This window comes from Numida meleagris, chromosome 3 (assembly GCF_002078875.1).
Source record: "Numida meleagris isolate 19003 breed g44 Domestic line chromosome 3, NumMel1.0, whole genome shotgun sequence".
Taxonomy (NCBI): domain Eukaryota; kingdom Metazoa; phylum Chordata; class Aves; order Galliformes; family Numididae; genus Numida; species Numida meleagris.
The window spans coordinates 51,162,818-51,179,556 of record NC_034411.1 but is presented as its reverse complement, the minus strand read 5'-3'; the positions used below and the strand labels follow the sequence as shown (position 1 = coordinate 51,179,556).

The following is a 16,739-nucleotide window of genomic DNA, read 5'->3' as shown; positions in this document are numbered from 1 at the left end:
CCTTAAACCCACATATTTTACAGGATCCGATCACTAACTTAGCTTAGCCACCATTTACCAACTTGCTATTGAATTAATGCTTCTAAAGGACAGCAAAACAAATTATTTGTTGAGTAAACTCAAGAAATCCAAAAGAATATTTTTCCAATCAATCATCATTGTGCCTTCATTTACACTAACAATACTTTTGATTCTCTTACCTTGGAGAGAGGGGCCCACAGAGCGCAGCACAGCAATTAGTAAAGATGTTTCCATAACTGTATGGATTATAGTTTTCTTTACCTCTTTTATTTGACCATGATCCTTTAATCTGAAGAGATATGAACAAATTGCATCAGATGTAATACAATACAGAAAATGACTGAGATAAATTAAGGGTTCCCAAAACAGCAGCATGCTGCTCACGGAGCCAGACCAGAGAAATCCCAAGATTGCACTTTCCTAACAGCTTTGGGCTGCTATGACAGCTGGAAACTACAAACTTACAAGTAAGCACAAGCTCCACCTCCATAGATTTAGACAGTCAAAAATCTCAAAGGACAAATATAATCACAGCAGCAATATCAGCATCTAAACATTTTTTTTCCATGATGGTCTAAGCTTAATTTTACAGGTATTACGGCCTGTTCCACAGAAGAGGTTCAGTTGCAACATACCATTATAGTCAGTAATAAAGCACTTGTTTCCCGTACTCTTGGGCAACTTCCAAGCTGTCCACATAGCATTATTTTCCCTTAAAGCCCACAAATGGCTTTAAAATACTATGAAGCAACTGCAGTCATTACTGCCTTTTAGCCCATACTATGGGTTTTTTTAGGTGACCTTATTTTTCTGTTTGTGAGGTGCTTGAGAGCCTGAGTAAATGCCTTAGTGTATTCAGCTGAAAACGTGTGCTTTAATTTGTGCTATACTGCTGCAGTTCCCAGCTATTTGACTTCCAGCAATCCAAAAGAGATGTAAGGGCTTCTTGTTTGAACACTTATGGAGGTACATTCCAAGTTTGCTTAGTAAGTTTTTCCTGGTTTGTAAGTGTTTTTTCCAGTTTATAATTATAATTGTTGTCTTAAGTAATGACAGAGCATATATTTGACAATCCCAAAGATACTACTTTTATATTAAAAACATACCTATTAAAAAGGTACAACAGAAAATTACAATAATTTTAATCTTGCAGTAATTTGTTAGAGTATCTGCTAAATTCCATCATGTTTTCTCACATTAGCTATCTAGCTTTATTTTCTCCTTTCATTCATTTCCTCTCTCTCACTTATTAGTTAGTGAAAGACACGTAAAGCCTTTACACAGTTAAATATGGTTTTACAGCAGAACAGTAGAAAACCATGTGCAAAACAGGACAACTAAAAATGAGAAAATTGACCTCTGAGTTAATGACATACTCCTCAACAGAGGCTTCAGACCTCAGAGTAGCAAGGAAACTAGAAAAAATATGATAAAAGATGAAAATTTTATTTTGAGAATTCATCATACTCCAAAATGTTTTACAGTAAGAAATTTTTGAGTCAAATGGTATTTAGGACTCCAGGCGAATTTTCTACTGAATTGACATGCATGAAATATACTTGTTTCTTTGTCTTCTCCCTTCTGTATTTTCCTGTTTCAACATACAGATCCCGTGGGTGTAAATCATAATGGACACACTGTTTAACCAGAACGTCTTCAAGCCACAGCATCAGTCCAAAAGAGCTCTTCTGATATTTCAAATCAAACGTGACAAATTTGATTCCTTGTTCCCTACTTTGGCATTCACAAAACTATGCACCTGTGACTGCTTTAAGAATTACAGAGAAAAACCACATGATGAATTTTAATCATGTCACCACTATATAAAAACATGTATGTAGAAACTATGAACTTACATCTTCATTTGTTGTTTGATTGGAGCTGATCAAATACGTGTGAAAACCTGAGAGGCCCACAATGGACCATACGGAGAAAAAGCACACCACAGCTTCCAGCACAGTAGACGAATGTCAAGGAAATACATGCAAATGTAGGAAATAAAAATAAAAAAAAAAAAACAGGAAAAGAGATAACATATACAATAACAGAGAGTTAAAATTACAAAGTTCAGGGTAGCCAACTTGTAGTCCACAACTCTACTGAGATCTTCAGGTTACTTCAAAGGACCCAACAAACACTAAACTCAGAAAAGAAAACCTATTGTCAGTACGCTTTGCTGTACAGTTCATGTAACAGCATCAACACAAGAAAATGTTTAAAGGTCTGTGCACTGAAGATGGCCAAAAATTACCAAGTGGTTCTGATCTCAACTGCTGAAATTAGAATTTACATGTTCACTCTGTAAATGCTGTCACACTTCTATTAAGACAGGTAGATTGACAAATAACAGTGAATAGCACTTCTAAAGGGCTGGGGAAACACAGGATTGGTTATCCAAGGCTAGCTGAGTAACAAAGACTGAAGAGAGAACATTTGTAAAAATATTTAGTACACAGTAGGTGCCTTGAGCAAGGGTGGAGGGATCTAGATCTGTGCTCACATAAGTAGAAAACTGCCTCTCAGTTATACTATGTGTTAACTGTTGGATTGTCCTCTTTCTTCTGTTTCTGAGGCTAAGATGCAGAAAGGGATCCCAATGTTGGCACCAAAGCGCATTAATCCAAACTGAAATACAAATCCACTTGCCTTCTCAAATCTATTTCCCTGGATATATAATAACCGGGTATATTCCACTTTATTACCATGAGGGTGCCTAAACGGCCCAGCCTTGGGAAATGGCCTGGATAACAACTCCTGGAATGCCTGCACAAAAACAGAATCACAGATTGGTTTCAGCTGGAAGGCACTTCCACCACCTTGCTTTAGTTCCCCCGCCCCAGGCAGGGTTGCCACCCACTAGACTGGGCTCTTCAGGACCCCATCCAACCTGGCCTAGAATGCTTTCAGGGATGGAGCATCCACAGCTTCTCTGGGCAACCTGTTCCAGTGTGTCGGCACCCTCACAGTTAGGTTAGATGTAAGGTAGAAATTCTAAAATCTGCCCTCCTCTGGCTTAGAACCATTACCCCATGTCATGTTACTACAAGTATCCCTTGTTACTACAGGTGACTCTTTCCCTCTCTTCATCTTCGTTACAGACTCCCTTTAGCTACTGAAAGACCACAAGAAGAGCCTCTCTTCTGCAGCATAAAGACTCCAGCTCTCCCATACTTAGTTAGGCTAGGTTTGAATAGTTGAGGTACGCTTAAATTCTCAGATCTGTATAGTATTTGCCCCAAAATAATCACGGTAAGGAGAAAGTCTTATCAACCCACAAATGATTGTGCTGCTACTCAACAGCAGCTGAGGAACTACAAAGTGACTATTTGAAGGAAACATCAGTGTGAATAAATGAGAATTGCAAAAAATAGCAGAAAAGTTCTTGAAGAAGAAAGAGCAGCAAAGCTTGGTTTGACACAGGCAGAAGTCACTCTGTCAGCATCTGCCTAGAACAGGCAGAGCACGCTCCTCGCCCAACACTGTTGGCAGTCTGCATCCAGACAGCAGGTTGGCAGGATGGGGAGCAGCACACATGGACTTGCACCCAAAGCACACACGTATGTGGACTCGCAGGTGCTTTCTCACCTGTGTATTTAGGGAGCAGCGCAGGTACAGATACACAAGAGCACCCCCACCTCCAGCAGTGTAAGTGCAAGTAAGGGACCCCTCAGCCTCAGGACTGGAAAGGACTGCTGAAACTTTCCACACCAGAAAGGTGTTTAAATACTTGTAGGTGTTTATTAACATTTCTTAAATGTGAGGTGTTGGTGTTTATCTTTTCTATTACTGGTACTGATCCTGAATATAGTTCATTGATTGCTGGCTAATTAAAGACATTCATGAATCAATGAACTGCTTCAACCTTGATTTGGTTTAAACTGCATGAACGGAGTGTTTTTTCAGTGCAAGAGTAACCTCTATGTTTTCATTTTCTCCCAGTGGGAGCAGCATAGACAAGAAGCACAGAATTACTCTGTTTAGTATAAACACTAAAATACAGGCTACACTATTAGACTAACTTTTAATCTTGTATACCTTACTCCTTTCCTTTATTTGATTTCAAACTACTGGAGATTGGTCTCTAGGAAAGTCAGTCAGCACTCAGTGTTGCCCAGTTACTGCAGTTTATATAATTCCTTCAACTCTAAAGGAGTCACCATCTCAGCAATAAGACAACAAAGTTGCTTCTAAAGCCTATACACTCAAGCAAAAAATGCAACTTTCTATAGAAGGCTTCCTGTCTGTAGTTAATTTATATTTAGTTTCATTTACATACAATAGCCATGAACTCTAGAATGCTATTTTCTGCAACATATCAACAGAAATTTATTTTAGGGAACATGAATCAAAAGCAGAAAAGGCTTTGGTTCTTAGAAAAATAGAATAAATCAGAAAGAAGACGACAATTGGAAAAAAATAGGATAAAAATAATCTGTATACTAACTGTATGCTAACCTTTAGAGAAGTCAGTTTCCAAGACAACAGTAACTCAAAATATTCCAGAACAAGGACACAGCCTTAAAAGATACAAATAACATCCTTATCACTGAACCTATCAATAGAAGAGAAAAATAACAGCCCACCATTACAAAGACACAGGCTTGAAAAAGCATGGATAGACATAAGTAATTGCAATGAAATATCCTAACGTCAGCTAACAGTAAGAATTTTGTATTGCAGGTCTGCTCTGACGAAATCAACTGAGAAACACATAAATTGTCTGAATAACTTTAAAGTGGCTTGAAAACCAGCAAAGAGCTTTATGACTCAATCTGCTTCAACAGCAGTCAAATTCCAAAGTGCATTGCTGAGCAGCATGCTCTAACTGCTCTGTTATCTCCTCAAACAATGTGGAGAGTCACACCAACACAAGATAGGATATTACTCTCAGTTGGTTGTGCAACAGCCATTGCTAAAGCAAGAAGAATACGTAAGAATGGATATGAAAGTAGACTGTTGTTAGCAGGGGTTCAGAAGGTGTCAAACAAGCTGAAAACATTAGGCACAATCCATATCCACCTAACTGGGCTGTGAGAGGCCTGAAATATTAAGGAGGACGGTACAGATGATGAGCACTACTCAGTGAATTCTACACACCAAGAGGAAAAATCAACAGGTGAGAAAAGGGCTGAAACAGAGGGAAGCTCTCTGCAACCTCATCAGATTAACTGAGCACACCAGTAACAGGATGTTTCTTGCTATGATTACACTCCACAGGGAGAAAATGCAAAAATAACTCATACTGACCAAAAAGGAAATTTCTCAGACTTCCTTCAGTTCCCCAAACAGAGATCCAAAAAGTTCCCTAGAGCAGGTGGATTTATGTTAGGTTAAAAAAGAAACATACCAAAAAAATTTCTTCATTCAGTAAAGTATAACATAGCATAACCAGGTATCTCATATAGATTTGTTAGCAATATAGACGTAGCAATGTTGTCTGTGCCTGAATGGACAGGCCTGCCCAAAGCAACACCCAAAATACCATTCAGACAATTTAATTACTTATTGTTATGAATTGTAACCAAGCTATTAAATTGTACAACATGTCACTATCAAACCAGGCTATTTCTACACGATACATGACAGAACCTTTCAAACTGGCGCTATTCTTACTGCAAATTATGAATGAGCAGCCTATTGTTCCTGTACAAGGGTCCTCAAATGTGTAGTCAATTACGTTCCTATTGAAGGACAATTGAAAGCTGTTTTCAGTTTTAGAAAAAATTGGAATAATCTTTTTTATGGAGTAATTGTAATAGTTTTGTTCGGAAGCTACTGTTGTGCTATTAAGAATTGTTTGTTTGTGGTTTGTAAAATTATTTGTATCAAAAGAAAATTTGAACAGTGGTTTTGCTTAAAAAAGAGTTTGCAGCTCAGCGGCTCTATGTGATTAACATACATCAAAGACAATTGTATTTGCAGATTATGGATAATTTGACACTCAGAAAAACGACCAGGAAAGAGTAGTCTGTCTTTATGCATAGCTACGAATGACTGAGCACACTGGAAGGGAGTTTTTGCTTTTTAATCTACTGTCAAAAAAGAGCAAACTGTATGACGCACAATCGCCAGAAGAGGTTTCCTTGACCCAAGTATGGAAAATAATTATTTTTATAGCAGCTTTGTTAGGGGTGCAAACTGCTTATTCTGACATGAATCGTTCAAAATATATACTTAAGAAGCAGGAAACTTAGCGTCTACACAGAAATGTAAGAAAGAAATTAAAGAGAAGTTCTGTCAGCTTCCCACTTTCCTGTTACGTTAGCTGCTTTGACGCAGGATCAGGAAGCCTTTTCCATTCTCACCGAGTGGAAAATATACAGAAAGCTTACCTGAAGTGGCAAAAAGAACTTGTAACATTTACAGAATAGCAGTCCCCCATCTACACATGTATATATTTTTATGTATCTTAACTGAAGTTGACACTTGAAAATACTCTGAAAAAGAGCAAGTTGACGTAAGAATGTTTCTAGGAACTCAACTGTTCAGGGACAGATTATGACTTCAGTTGTTTCCCAATCTTATTTTTCTATCCTGACAAGAATTGGCCATTTCAGATCATTTCTATTCTGAGAGCAGAAGAATTGTTCAATATTTTAAATGGAAACACTGGGAACAGCATGGGAACAATGCGAGGTATAATCATGAATTCCATTACAAATAAATGGAGCATATTTCTGTCACACATGAAAACTACAAACCTTTGTTAAGACTACCGCTTGCAAAAGACAATGAATGAAAAAAACAAACAAACAAACCCAAACAGGCTAGTTCCTTTCCTACCTCTCACATGTGGTGAGAAATCCTGTTGTGCAGGAAGTGATGAAACGATTAGGTGATAAAATCCCAAGCATACATAACCAACAGTAATACAAATATACATCTCAGATGTTACCGTGTAGTAAAGATCTAAAACCTGTTGCAGTGAAAGGATATCTTGCAGGACTGTCCTTCAGGGCATTGAGGAAGCCTGCTTGTTGAGAACCTGTAGAAACAGAACCCAAATTACCAACTTAGTAAGAAACTGGACTAAAGGCTGTTTTCACCATAGTGCACACAGTATTTGAAGAGCAATTGAATAATCATAGGATAAAGCTTTCTAATGTGAATCTGAGATTATGTTACTCAGCAGCAACATCAGAAAAAAAACCCCTCAGGTTATATTATCAGGATAACATGTGCAGGATATTTTCTCAGTAATACCAAATTGATGCATGCATACTTTCCCTAGAACAAGATTTCTGTCACTGCTCTTTTCAGACCTAATATGTAAAAAAAAAATTGTAAGCTACTCCTTTCTTTTGAAATATGGCTTTCAAAAGCAACTTCTTGACTTGGAAAGTTTACATAATAAACCCCAATTCTCAGACTTCCCTCCTTTATTTTAGAAACAAAGTTCTCCAGACGATAATCCTGCTCCTACTGCACCTGCATAGGAGGTTTTTCTAATGGATGTTAACTGCCTCTGGGAAAATAAGAGAATATATACCAGCTGCAGAACAGAACGGACCAATGAACTACAGATGGAGAAGCATCCACTTCAGTTCTATAATCATTAGATATTCATCAAATAGGGCAATTTGGCAACTGGCTGATAAATATGCAACTAAATATGCAAAAGTGAATCAGTCTGTAGAAACAGTGTCACATAAGACACATACTTTCTGCATTTTACTGTGCAATTTAAATTATTTAAATGCATCAGGTTGAAATTTTCCCCTTAGCTAAATCCATCTAAAGGTTTGTATGAAGACAGAAGAATCCTGCTTTATTAAGATGTCTTTAAAACAAATTAGAAGTGTCAATGTGTGCATATTTATACACACACAACCGTTTCTTGAGACCTGTGTGGTCAATTTTACTGCTCACCATTAAAAAGGGAAAGATACTTACCTTGTGTTTCCAAGCCTTTTCAGGCTCATAACCTTGGTCTTAACCTTAAGGAACATCCCCCTGTGTTCTTACTGTTTCTAGGATCCTTAATGGCAATGGTAGCAGGTAGGGTGATCATTTTATCATTTTTAATAATACATGCAAATATTCTTAATTCTGAAAGGGAAAAATTTCAAAGGGATGCCTCAAAAGTAAGGCCACAAGAAAATAAGAAGTGTGCTGCATCTCATTTCTAATCATCACTTAGGTTCACCAAGAATTAGAAAAATGGCAGCTTGTATGATACATTAAAATGAATTTGTATAACAAGATTTTAAAATTGTTTCCTATGTAATCAACAAGGTTAGAGAAGGAACTTCTCTATTCCTTTTTAGGAAGAACTATTAAATACATACTTATTAAAAAAAAAAATGCCTCCAAGTTGCTAGTAAACATCTCTCAGTCCGTTCTTAAAAGAATATTGTCAGAAGGCATTCAGACTAATACAGGATATGTAAAATGAAGTGTTGCTGATAGGACAGTAATCCTACCAGGATCATCTTTGGAAGATGCTAAGAACAGGGTTTGACTAAAGCCAACATGATTTTCTCTGGAATCCAGGATTTTGCCAGGATGTGGAAATATTTATGAATAACCTTCAAAACACTGCAGGAAAAAGCAGCCCCAGGTCTCAAGATTTCATCCAGGCCCACTGAATGTGAGTTAACACACTCAGTGTGTTAACAAATCACTTTGTGCAAACTGCAGAGATTCAGATTAAGCAACTGAGCCTCCTGCATAATGGTTTGCATCAGCTCAAGGACTGTAACTGCTAAACAGAACACGGTTGATTGGTAACTATTAGGAAGATGAATAGGAGGGCTTCTAGAAGCATGGTAGGCAAAGAGTGGAGTGACCACATTTGTGAAGAACTTTTTTCCAGATACAGTAAAGAAAATCTTAAATAAGTTTGAAAGCGGAGCTGGAAGCTTAACTACAGTAAAACATTTAGGAACTACTCACAGTTCATACCTACTCCCATTGCCTTTGAGGATCAGTCTTTAGAATTAGGGAAGTTTTTCCCATCTCATCCAAGGCAGATAAACCTCCACAGTGAGAAAATGTTTTACAGCTGATTCACTTAGACAAGTCAGCATTTAAAATTTTACTGTACATTATCTGTAACACCTACACAAAGCTGTAGTGCTTCTCAGCCACACAGAGGCACAAATGATTTCTCTGATCTTTGTCGAATTCACACAGAATTAGATATGGACACTGTGAAGTTAAAATCTACTGGATAAATCCACTTGACGCACAAATAATGAAATACTGGCATAATACTGGTAATTCACATGCTGAAAACTGAAAAAAAGCTCTGCTGTCTTTGTGAAATAAAGGTAGGTTAGCTTCAAAAGTCGCTTTATATTGTCAGACCTATCACGTTTTTAACTACTGAATTCTAACAGCATAAGATGGCAGAAAACGTGCAGCTGCCTTCTGGGCATGTATATGCTCATGTAAGCCCAAATAAATTTTGAGGATTTGAATATTAGTGGAAAGTGTTTTCTTTCCAATAGTAAATTTTCCCTTTTAAACCAGCAAGGACGTCTTTTCTCTGCTCTTTCAGCTTATATTAGAAATGCTTTGTCTGGCAGTGAGAACAATTTGATCCAGATTCCCCAAAGTTAGTGCCACTGGCTCTAGTGCTACATTTCGGAACTGTAAGACAGCCACTCAGTACTTTTACCACTTTTTTATGAAGCAGGAATAAGAGCAGGAGTTTGTTTATCAAACTTCCATCCCTGCACAGTGTAAGTAACTTAGGAAACTAAAAACAATCTGGCATATTTTCCAGTAAAACATTCTCCAAATATCGCCATTACCAAATTAGCTTTATAAAAGAGTTATAAACTGCAATTATTACTTATCAGGCTTCCACTGCAATAAGGAATATAAAGAAATAAAAAGACCACACTTCAAAACGACTGAAGAAGTACTGTTCAAAGCACTATCCTATATAATTAGCAAAATATTTTTTTAAGTTTCCTAATGAAAATGGATCTAAAACCCCCACAACATACAGAAATTCTTTAAAGATAACTCATAACTTATCAACGCAAATTGGATCATCATCTCATAGGAGCTAACACAACTTGTTATATGCTCAGGGAAAAAAAAAACAACAAAAAAATACCCAACACCCAGAAGTCTTGAAAATATCCTCTCTTCAATCCCAATCCGGAATACAAATAAAAATTAAACTTATGAATATTCATGTTTCTACATCTCATGTGATTCACTACATTACAAACTAGTCATTCGCAGAATGTTTATGCAAATGAAAGTAACATGTTAAAAATAGGGTCAAGAAAGATGTAAAACAACAAAAAAAGTGTAAAATAGCTCAAATCTAAGAAGAAAAGCTCTTTGGGAAAATGATGCTAACTTAGTCATACAGCACGTGTGCTGCTTTTCCAATAAACTGCCTACAAAGTGATAAAAATCAAGAAAATTAACACTGTATTAAGGTAAAATTAGTGCTAAGTCAATGACTACCATGACCAGGCTCTGCTAGAGACCAGAATGGGAGTCGCTGAGGGTTGTGAAGCTTCAGAGAAAAGGCAAATAAATAAATAAACCTTGAATGATCAAAAGATTAAATTAAAAGTAAAAAACTCAAGCAAATGGCTACATACGTAATCTGATTTCACCAGCATACTTACGAAGAATGACGTGGGTGATAACGAATGCAAATATAAAGACTGTCAGAAAGGACAGAGATAAAATAAACATATAAAAAAATCTGTAGTTTCTTTTCCCCACACAGTTGCCTACCCAGGGACAGTGGTGATCAAACCGTTCTGAAATGAGAGGCAGAAGAAAAAAATGGAAAACAATTAATAAAATGCTGTTTACTTGGAAAAAAGCTCACTGAACACTGTATTAAAACTCAAGATTTAACTGGCATTTGCAAAGTAGCCCCAGAGAATTTCTAATTTAGAAGGGAAAAAAAATAGAAAAAGGAACTTTTTAATGAAACCTTACAGCTTTTAAAGAAATTCAAGCACAGCTGAGGAGAGCTCCTGTTAAACTCGCAGCATTGTTACGGTAAATTGCAGTCAGATCAATAAGCTTGCATTTATTCACTGTTAGATGGAGCAGTACCAACTTAATTCCATTTTTTCCAAAACAAGATATTTTCTTCCAGTTATGTTTCCACTCAGAATTGGAGTTTTTCTACTTACATCTCTTATGATCGCACCTCTGACTTTTACGCCTAGTATCATCTCATCCATTCTGCAATATGAAATAATCACACTCTCTCCCGCTTTATCACTTTACTCAATGTATTTTCCATTCCAGACCACTTACTCTCCCATTTACAGTTGATACTGCCATGCAAAACATCTCAAAACAATCTAACCATTCACACAAACCATTTTCCAAGCATTAAGATTCACACAACCTTATAAAATTTGCTTATACTTTACTAAACCAACCCCATTCCCTTTATTTCCCTGAGAGATTACAGTGTTAATGGGACAGAAAGAGGCCTGAGCAGTTCGATAAGGACAGTCCCAAAGAACACAGGGGGAAAAGTCCCATGCTGGAAAACAGCAGTTGGACCAGTTAGCTTTGCGGCCCCGGGCAGCAAGGAGCCTCCTTGTCCCAAAACATGGGTAATGAAAATGAAGCAACTGTCAGGAAACTAAATGGCCTTTTGGAACTGGAGGGATTATACCAACATAATGATAGAATTCTCCATTTCTAATCAAATCCAAGTTCATAACACAAGGCAGATGCTCTCACGCTGACTGACTCTCACTCTCCGATTCTCATCCAAACCCTGTTTGTTTTCTGCGACTTTCATGCCTCCGCTGACGTATGATAACAAACTATTTGGAATTGCCCCAGAAAGTTAAGCTATCAATTTGAAGTCCTTAAAACTCTATGTTAAAAAGGCACATCTGTTCAAACATACCAGTTTATTTTAACTATGGCTTTATGTTAAAGACCTATGTGAGATGTTTTCCTTGAAGGATGTATTTAGGATTACCTCCATTAAGGGGAGAGGAAAAAAAAAAAGTCAAAACAGCATGCAAAACAGATTTCTGAGTTCACAAGACTTGCAGTTTTTTGGTGGTTTTCTAGGTTTGTTTTTTTAATGCTTTTGCGTGACAGCTGTTTGGACCACATGTTTCTGCCATAAATCTGTTTCAAATGGGGCTATTAAAGTTGAAGTTGTTGAATTTCTTAGGGTAAGACTTCAGAAACACTTTGATTTACAGAGATTGCTGAGAATACCAAGAATGAAATACTGCCAGTATCTAAAAGAGTGGGCAATACTACCTTTATTCAGTGAAATACACTTGTATTCCCAGAACAAGTAGCCACTGTATTTGAACAGTGCTGATTTTCAGATTGGTGCTTGTGAATGAGTCCTTATGGTCTGATAAATACCACTTCATTGAATGGGTACCTAACATAACACATGAACAAATAATACCACAAACTAAAATACAGTTATACAGCCTTCTAAAAAGCATAATCCTAGGGTACCTTTGTACCGTAATGCTTCAGAAAAAATAAAAAAAATATAAAATCATGACATGTCTTTGGAAAGTGAGTTCCATACAAACACATTAATTCTCTTCTGTGCTCACAAAGTAGGAATCACTATTTGCAGAAATTAAAAGAATCAAAATATCGCTAATACAAACTCTTGTTAATATAAAGTATATCAGGACGTTGACGAGTGAGGAAGCTAAAAGGTATGAAGTTTGCCTATGAATGTAACCTAGATACAAAGAGGTAACAGATTATCCTCCTACACTCAATTTCAAGTAAAATAAGCCAGGTATCTGCTTCAGTATGCGGGATGGTGTTACTGCCATAACAACCTCTAATAGAGAACTACTGCTGAAGAAGATGATCCTGCTTCTCTCCTGTGAATCCTGTGAACAACCTCTTGCCTGCATGTTCATGGTTTTCCTTCCGCAGACCAAGACCACTGTACGTCTTACCCTGGGGGGGTATGCTGGTTCATAAAGTCACAGTAACTTTAAACGGGTTAATTTTCTTTTTTAAAGAAAAAATAGTTCCAATATATTTTTCAGAATCTGAGAACAAAAGCAGATACAAACAAAAAGGACTAAAAAACCGTGGAATTCAGAAGGTGAAATATCAATGAAAAAAGGAGAGTAAATGAAGACTAAAAGAGCTGCTGTCAAGACAACAGAAAATCAAAGATGTAAAAAACCTCAGGAGATGTCAGCAAGCCTCCAGTAGTGACAATACTAATTTGTCCCAAGTGATCTGTAACTTGGAATTTGGATAGTAACTGTTGAGGTTGACCAGTACCTCCAACAAAGAAAACCTGAGCCAACCTACAAGCTCAGCCTTAGTGGAAGATGTGGCCAGATGCTGCCCTTCCAGCCATCTCATCCTGCTTCCTTCTTTCCATGTCTGTTGCTGAATCAGGTCAGCTCACCGAACTGACAGAAAAGGAAAAAAGGAGTTACTTTAGTGCTTGCTTAGTGAGTAAAAATGGCTTACCAGCAGCTGAATGTTACTAGGGCCTGTGTGAATGGGCACGAAGGAAAGAACTACACAAGCGGGGGAAAAAAAGGGAGGAAGTTCAGATGCTTTAGAAGCAGCGAGCTGTTGGCATGACCCAGCTGTCTCGTTAAAACTCATCCAGTAATATATGTGATGTGGGTGACATAGAACAACACACAAGTTACATCCTACTTTATACAATTCTCTCACTTCCTTTCCCTAGAACATTTAGATCTCGTAACTTGCTTAAGAAACATTAACTGCTGGATATCACAGATAAAAACCAAAATGAGAACATCTCCCATTTTAATAAGCAATTGTCTATTTTGAATGTGTAGATGCAGTGTTCCCTTCAGAAGCCAATGGAAGCACATTACTTGCTGCTCAGAACCTAAGAGCCAAACCTTTACTTTCTGCAGCACAGCATGTAGTCTCCTTAAATGTTCAGCTTCCACGTTTCAATCCATGCACTCCAGGAAATCACGTACAAATTGACACTAAAGTTTTCACTTTCCTTTCAAAGCATTCAATAAAAGCTTTCTAGCTTAACAAGAACAAAAAAAAGCATTAAAAAATTTATAGGCCAGCCTGGTCCTTCAGCTTGCAGCTTATGTTTTCTGTATGCACTGTGATTTCAGAAGTATGTAATAAGTAGGTCACTCTAAAAGTAATGCCTCCTGTTTATTTCCATGGCAACTACGACAGATATAAAGAGCACAATAACACTAATTGATAGAGCAGCTTCTCAGCTATTCTTCAACAGAGTCACCACCATTAGCTGCGCATTTTTATCAGCATGAACAAGAGCTTGCACACTGCACTCATCTGCATGGCCATTCAGAATATGATTCATCTTTTTTGTAACCTTTTCCACTGCTGAAATGCACCACCCACTGCTTCACTGTGCTCACATCCACTGTTTGGTCTCCATCAACGTCCAGCAAGCGTCAATGAATAACAGTGGAAACCATTTTTTCTGCATGGAGGAATACAATTCAACATCTTTGCTTCACATGCACTTCCACGTTGGACACCATTTGTCAGACTGACCCACTACTGCCATCTGTTGCATGGCAATAATACATAATGGGATACTGAAAGAAGGTTCAACGTCTACTGCCATACCACCATCATCTGCCTCTGACACCGTGGGCCAAGAGAATAAAATAGGAGACATTACTTCTGGAATACCCTCGTATTTATGAACTGTTTCCTCGTGCATTTGCTCAACTGAATCACTGCATACCAACATACATTTTCTAAAGCTTAACATGAAGGCAGATCTACAGGTACAAAACCATCTAGGCCACATTAATTGCAGATTCCAATGAGCTCAAGTCTGAATTCACTTTCTAATTCCCCCAACTCATTCAACTAAAAGCATTACATGGCAAACACACAAATCTAGGGCATTCACAGAAGTTACTGTGCTTTTAAATATTTAACGCATGAAAACGCACAGCTCAGTATGGGGAATACTCATCAGCCCACTGTTCAGATTTCTCATATTTCAACACAAGTAACTAGGTCAGCATTAACTGAAATTATTTTTGATAGTAGCAGGACAAGATTGGACCACAGGTCCATTGTTCTGGATGCACACTGAGCAATTATGTGGAGATTCTAACACATCTGCACATATTTACTATAATGACAAAGCTCTTTGTAGAACTATGATGTCATGATATGACCACATCTATTCAGGCTTCTTGACTTGATATTTTGTAAGACAAAAAGGGTACTTTCAGAATTTGTTTTCTCTTGAAATGCTAAGGAAAACAAAGTTAGTTTTTAAAAATTCCTATAAGGAATTCTTTTTCATTACAAAAAGTATTTTTTCCCATAACACATTAGTTCAATCCCACAGTGTGAACCATGTACGCATGCAAAAAAGCAAATATAACCATGGCGCTAAATCCTTTACAGTTGGTTCAGGACCCCACATAATTTAACATAACTAATAAAAAAATCTTGTTTCTGTTCTTCATAGCTTATTCATAAAAAAAATTATCCTTAGCGCAGATGTTTGGTTCCACTGACTTAGATATTATCATTCCTAAGAAAATTATTAGTTCCAAAATAACTGATGAGACTTGCCATCAACTGGTAATAGCAATCAAGAATATGGATCCATCTGCATCACTTAATGTACACATCTACCTGTGAGACTGTAATTCCCCTGACAACGCCTTCACTATTACTTTGAAGGAAATGAGAAGATAAATTTATGATTAAAAAAACAAAAAAGGTGAATAACAAAAGGCTTATTGTAAGTTACATTTACATGCACGCTGATGTTATTTTAGAGCATCTGTTAGGGACAATGCACAATGGATCTCTTAAATCATCAAGCTCTAGTAGTTTTATACTCCGATCCCAAACAGCTCCAAAAAAAATCCAAATGGAAAAAAATAAGCCTTCTGGCCTTAAGTTTACACTCAGGAAACACGTACCAAAGGTTTACCAGTTTGCACTCTAGACATTGAGCTAATTTTTACAAGATGATTCAAAGTGAAGCAGCAATATTACGCCGTGAAAAACCAGCCTCCATTAACAAAATAATAATGTGCACGCATATCTTCACCAAACACTCACACTCAGACATGCAAATTCAAGGTATACTTGACACATTTTACTCTCACAAACATGTAAGTATTATCCTAGAAAGTTTAACTATTTGGCTGCATTTTTAAGAAAATCAGTTGCACTGTCAACTTTTTCCACGCTAGTCAACTTCAGTAGTGACAGACTAACATTGCTCTCAAAAAGAAAATGAACATACTTAATTTTGTTAATAAAAGATGTATTAGGAAAACATCCAATTATTGCCCTAAGATAGCTCATAGTAATTAAACTTTTTTGTTACATTGCTCACTTCATTGCTACCTCTAATAATCAATACTAATTAACAATAAATCCCATTGACTGCACGCACATTAATAGTGACATCTTCAAAGGCAGCAGCTATTCAGTACTGTTTGGTAGGCAGTAAGAATGTACAAGAAAAAGTATGTTATGCATACTATGCATATATATATATATATATATATATATATATATATAAAACGTTAGGAACCATGCAACTGCAGACACACACTCAATCATGAAGGAGAAAAGCTCAAAAAGTCCAACTCATTCCTAAGCGAAGTGTGATATCTTTACCATTTATCATCCTCCACGAAGTTCACAGATTTATTACTCTTTTCTCCCTATGTGAAAGCAGTTTTTACACACTCCTACTGCTGTGTTTTACCTGACTTCTAACTTCTTGACCATTTTTTCAA

At 37.1% G+C, this 16,739-nt stretch overlaps 1 protein-coding gene across 5 annotated transcripts in view; it reads right to left on the bottom strand.

The window, feature by feature from the left end:
• The window catches only part of ZDHHC14 (zinc finger DHHC-type containing 14), a 109,449-nt gene that overhangs the window by 15,634 nt on the left and 77,076 nt on the right, over positions 1 to 16,739 (bottom strand). For all 5 annotated transcript variants that reach the window (XM_021390689.1, XM_021390685.1, XM_021390687.1 and 2 more), the window contains exons 4-7: positions 10,620 to 10,757; positions 6,958 to 7,006; positions 1,878 to 1,980; positions 201 to 310 (exon numbers count right to left, since the gene is read on the bottom strand). In XM_021390689.1, coding sequence (XP_021246364.1) covers positions 201 to 310; positions 1,878 to 1,980; positions 6,958 to 7,006; positions 10,620 to 10,757 — 400 coding nt within the window. The remainder of the gene's footprint in view (positions 1 to 200; positions 311 to 1,877; positions 1,981 to 6,957; positions 7,007 to 10,619; positions 10,758 to 16,739) is intronic.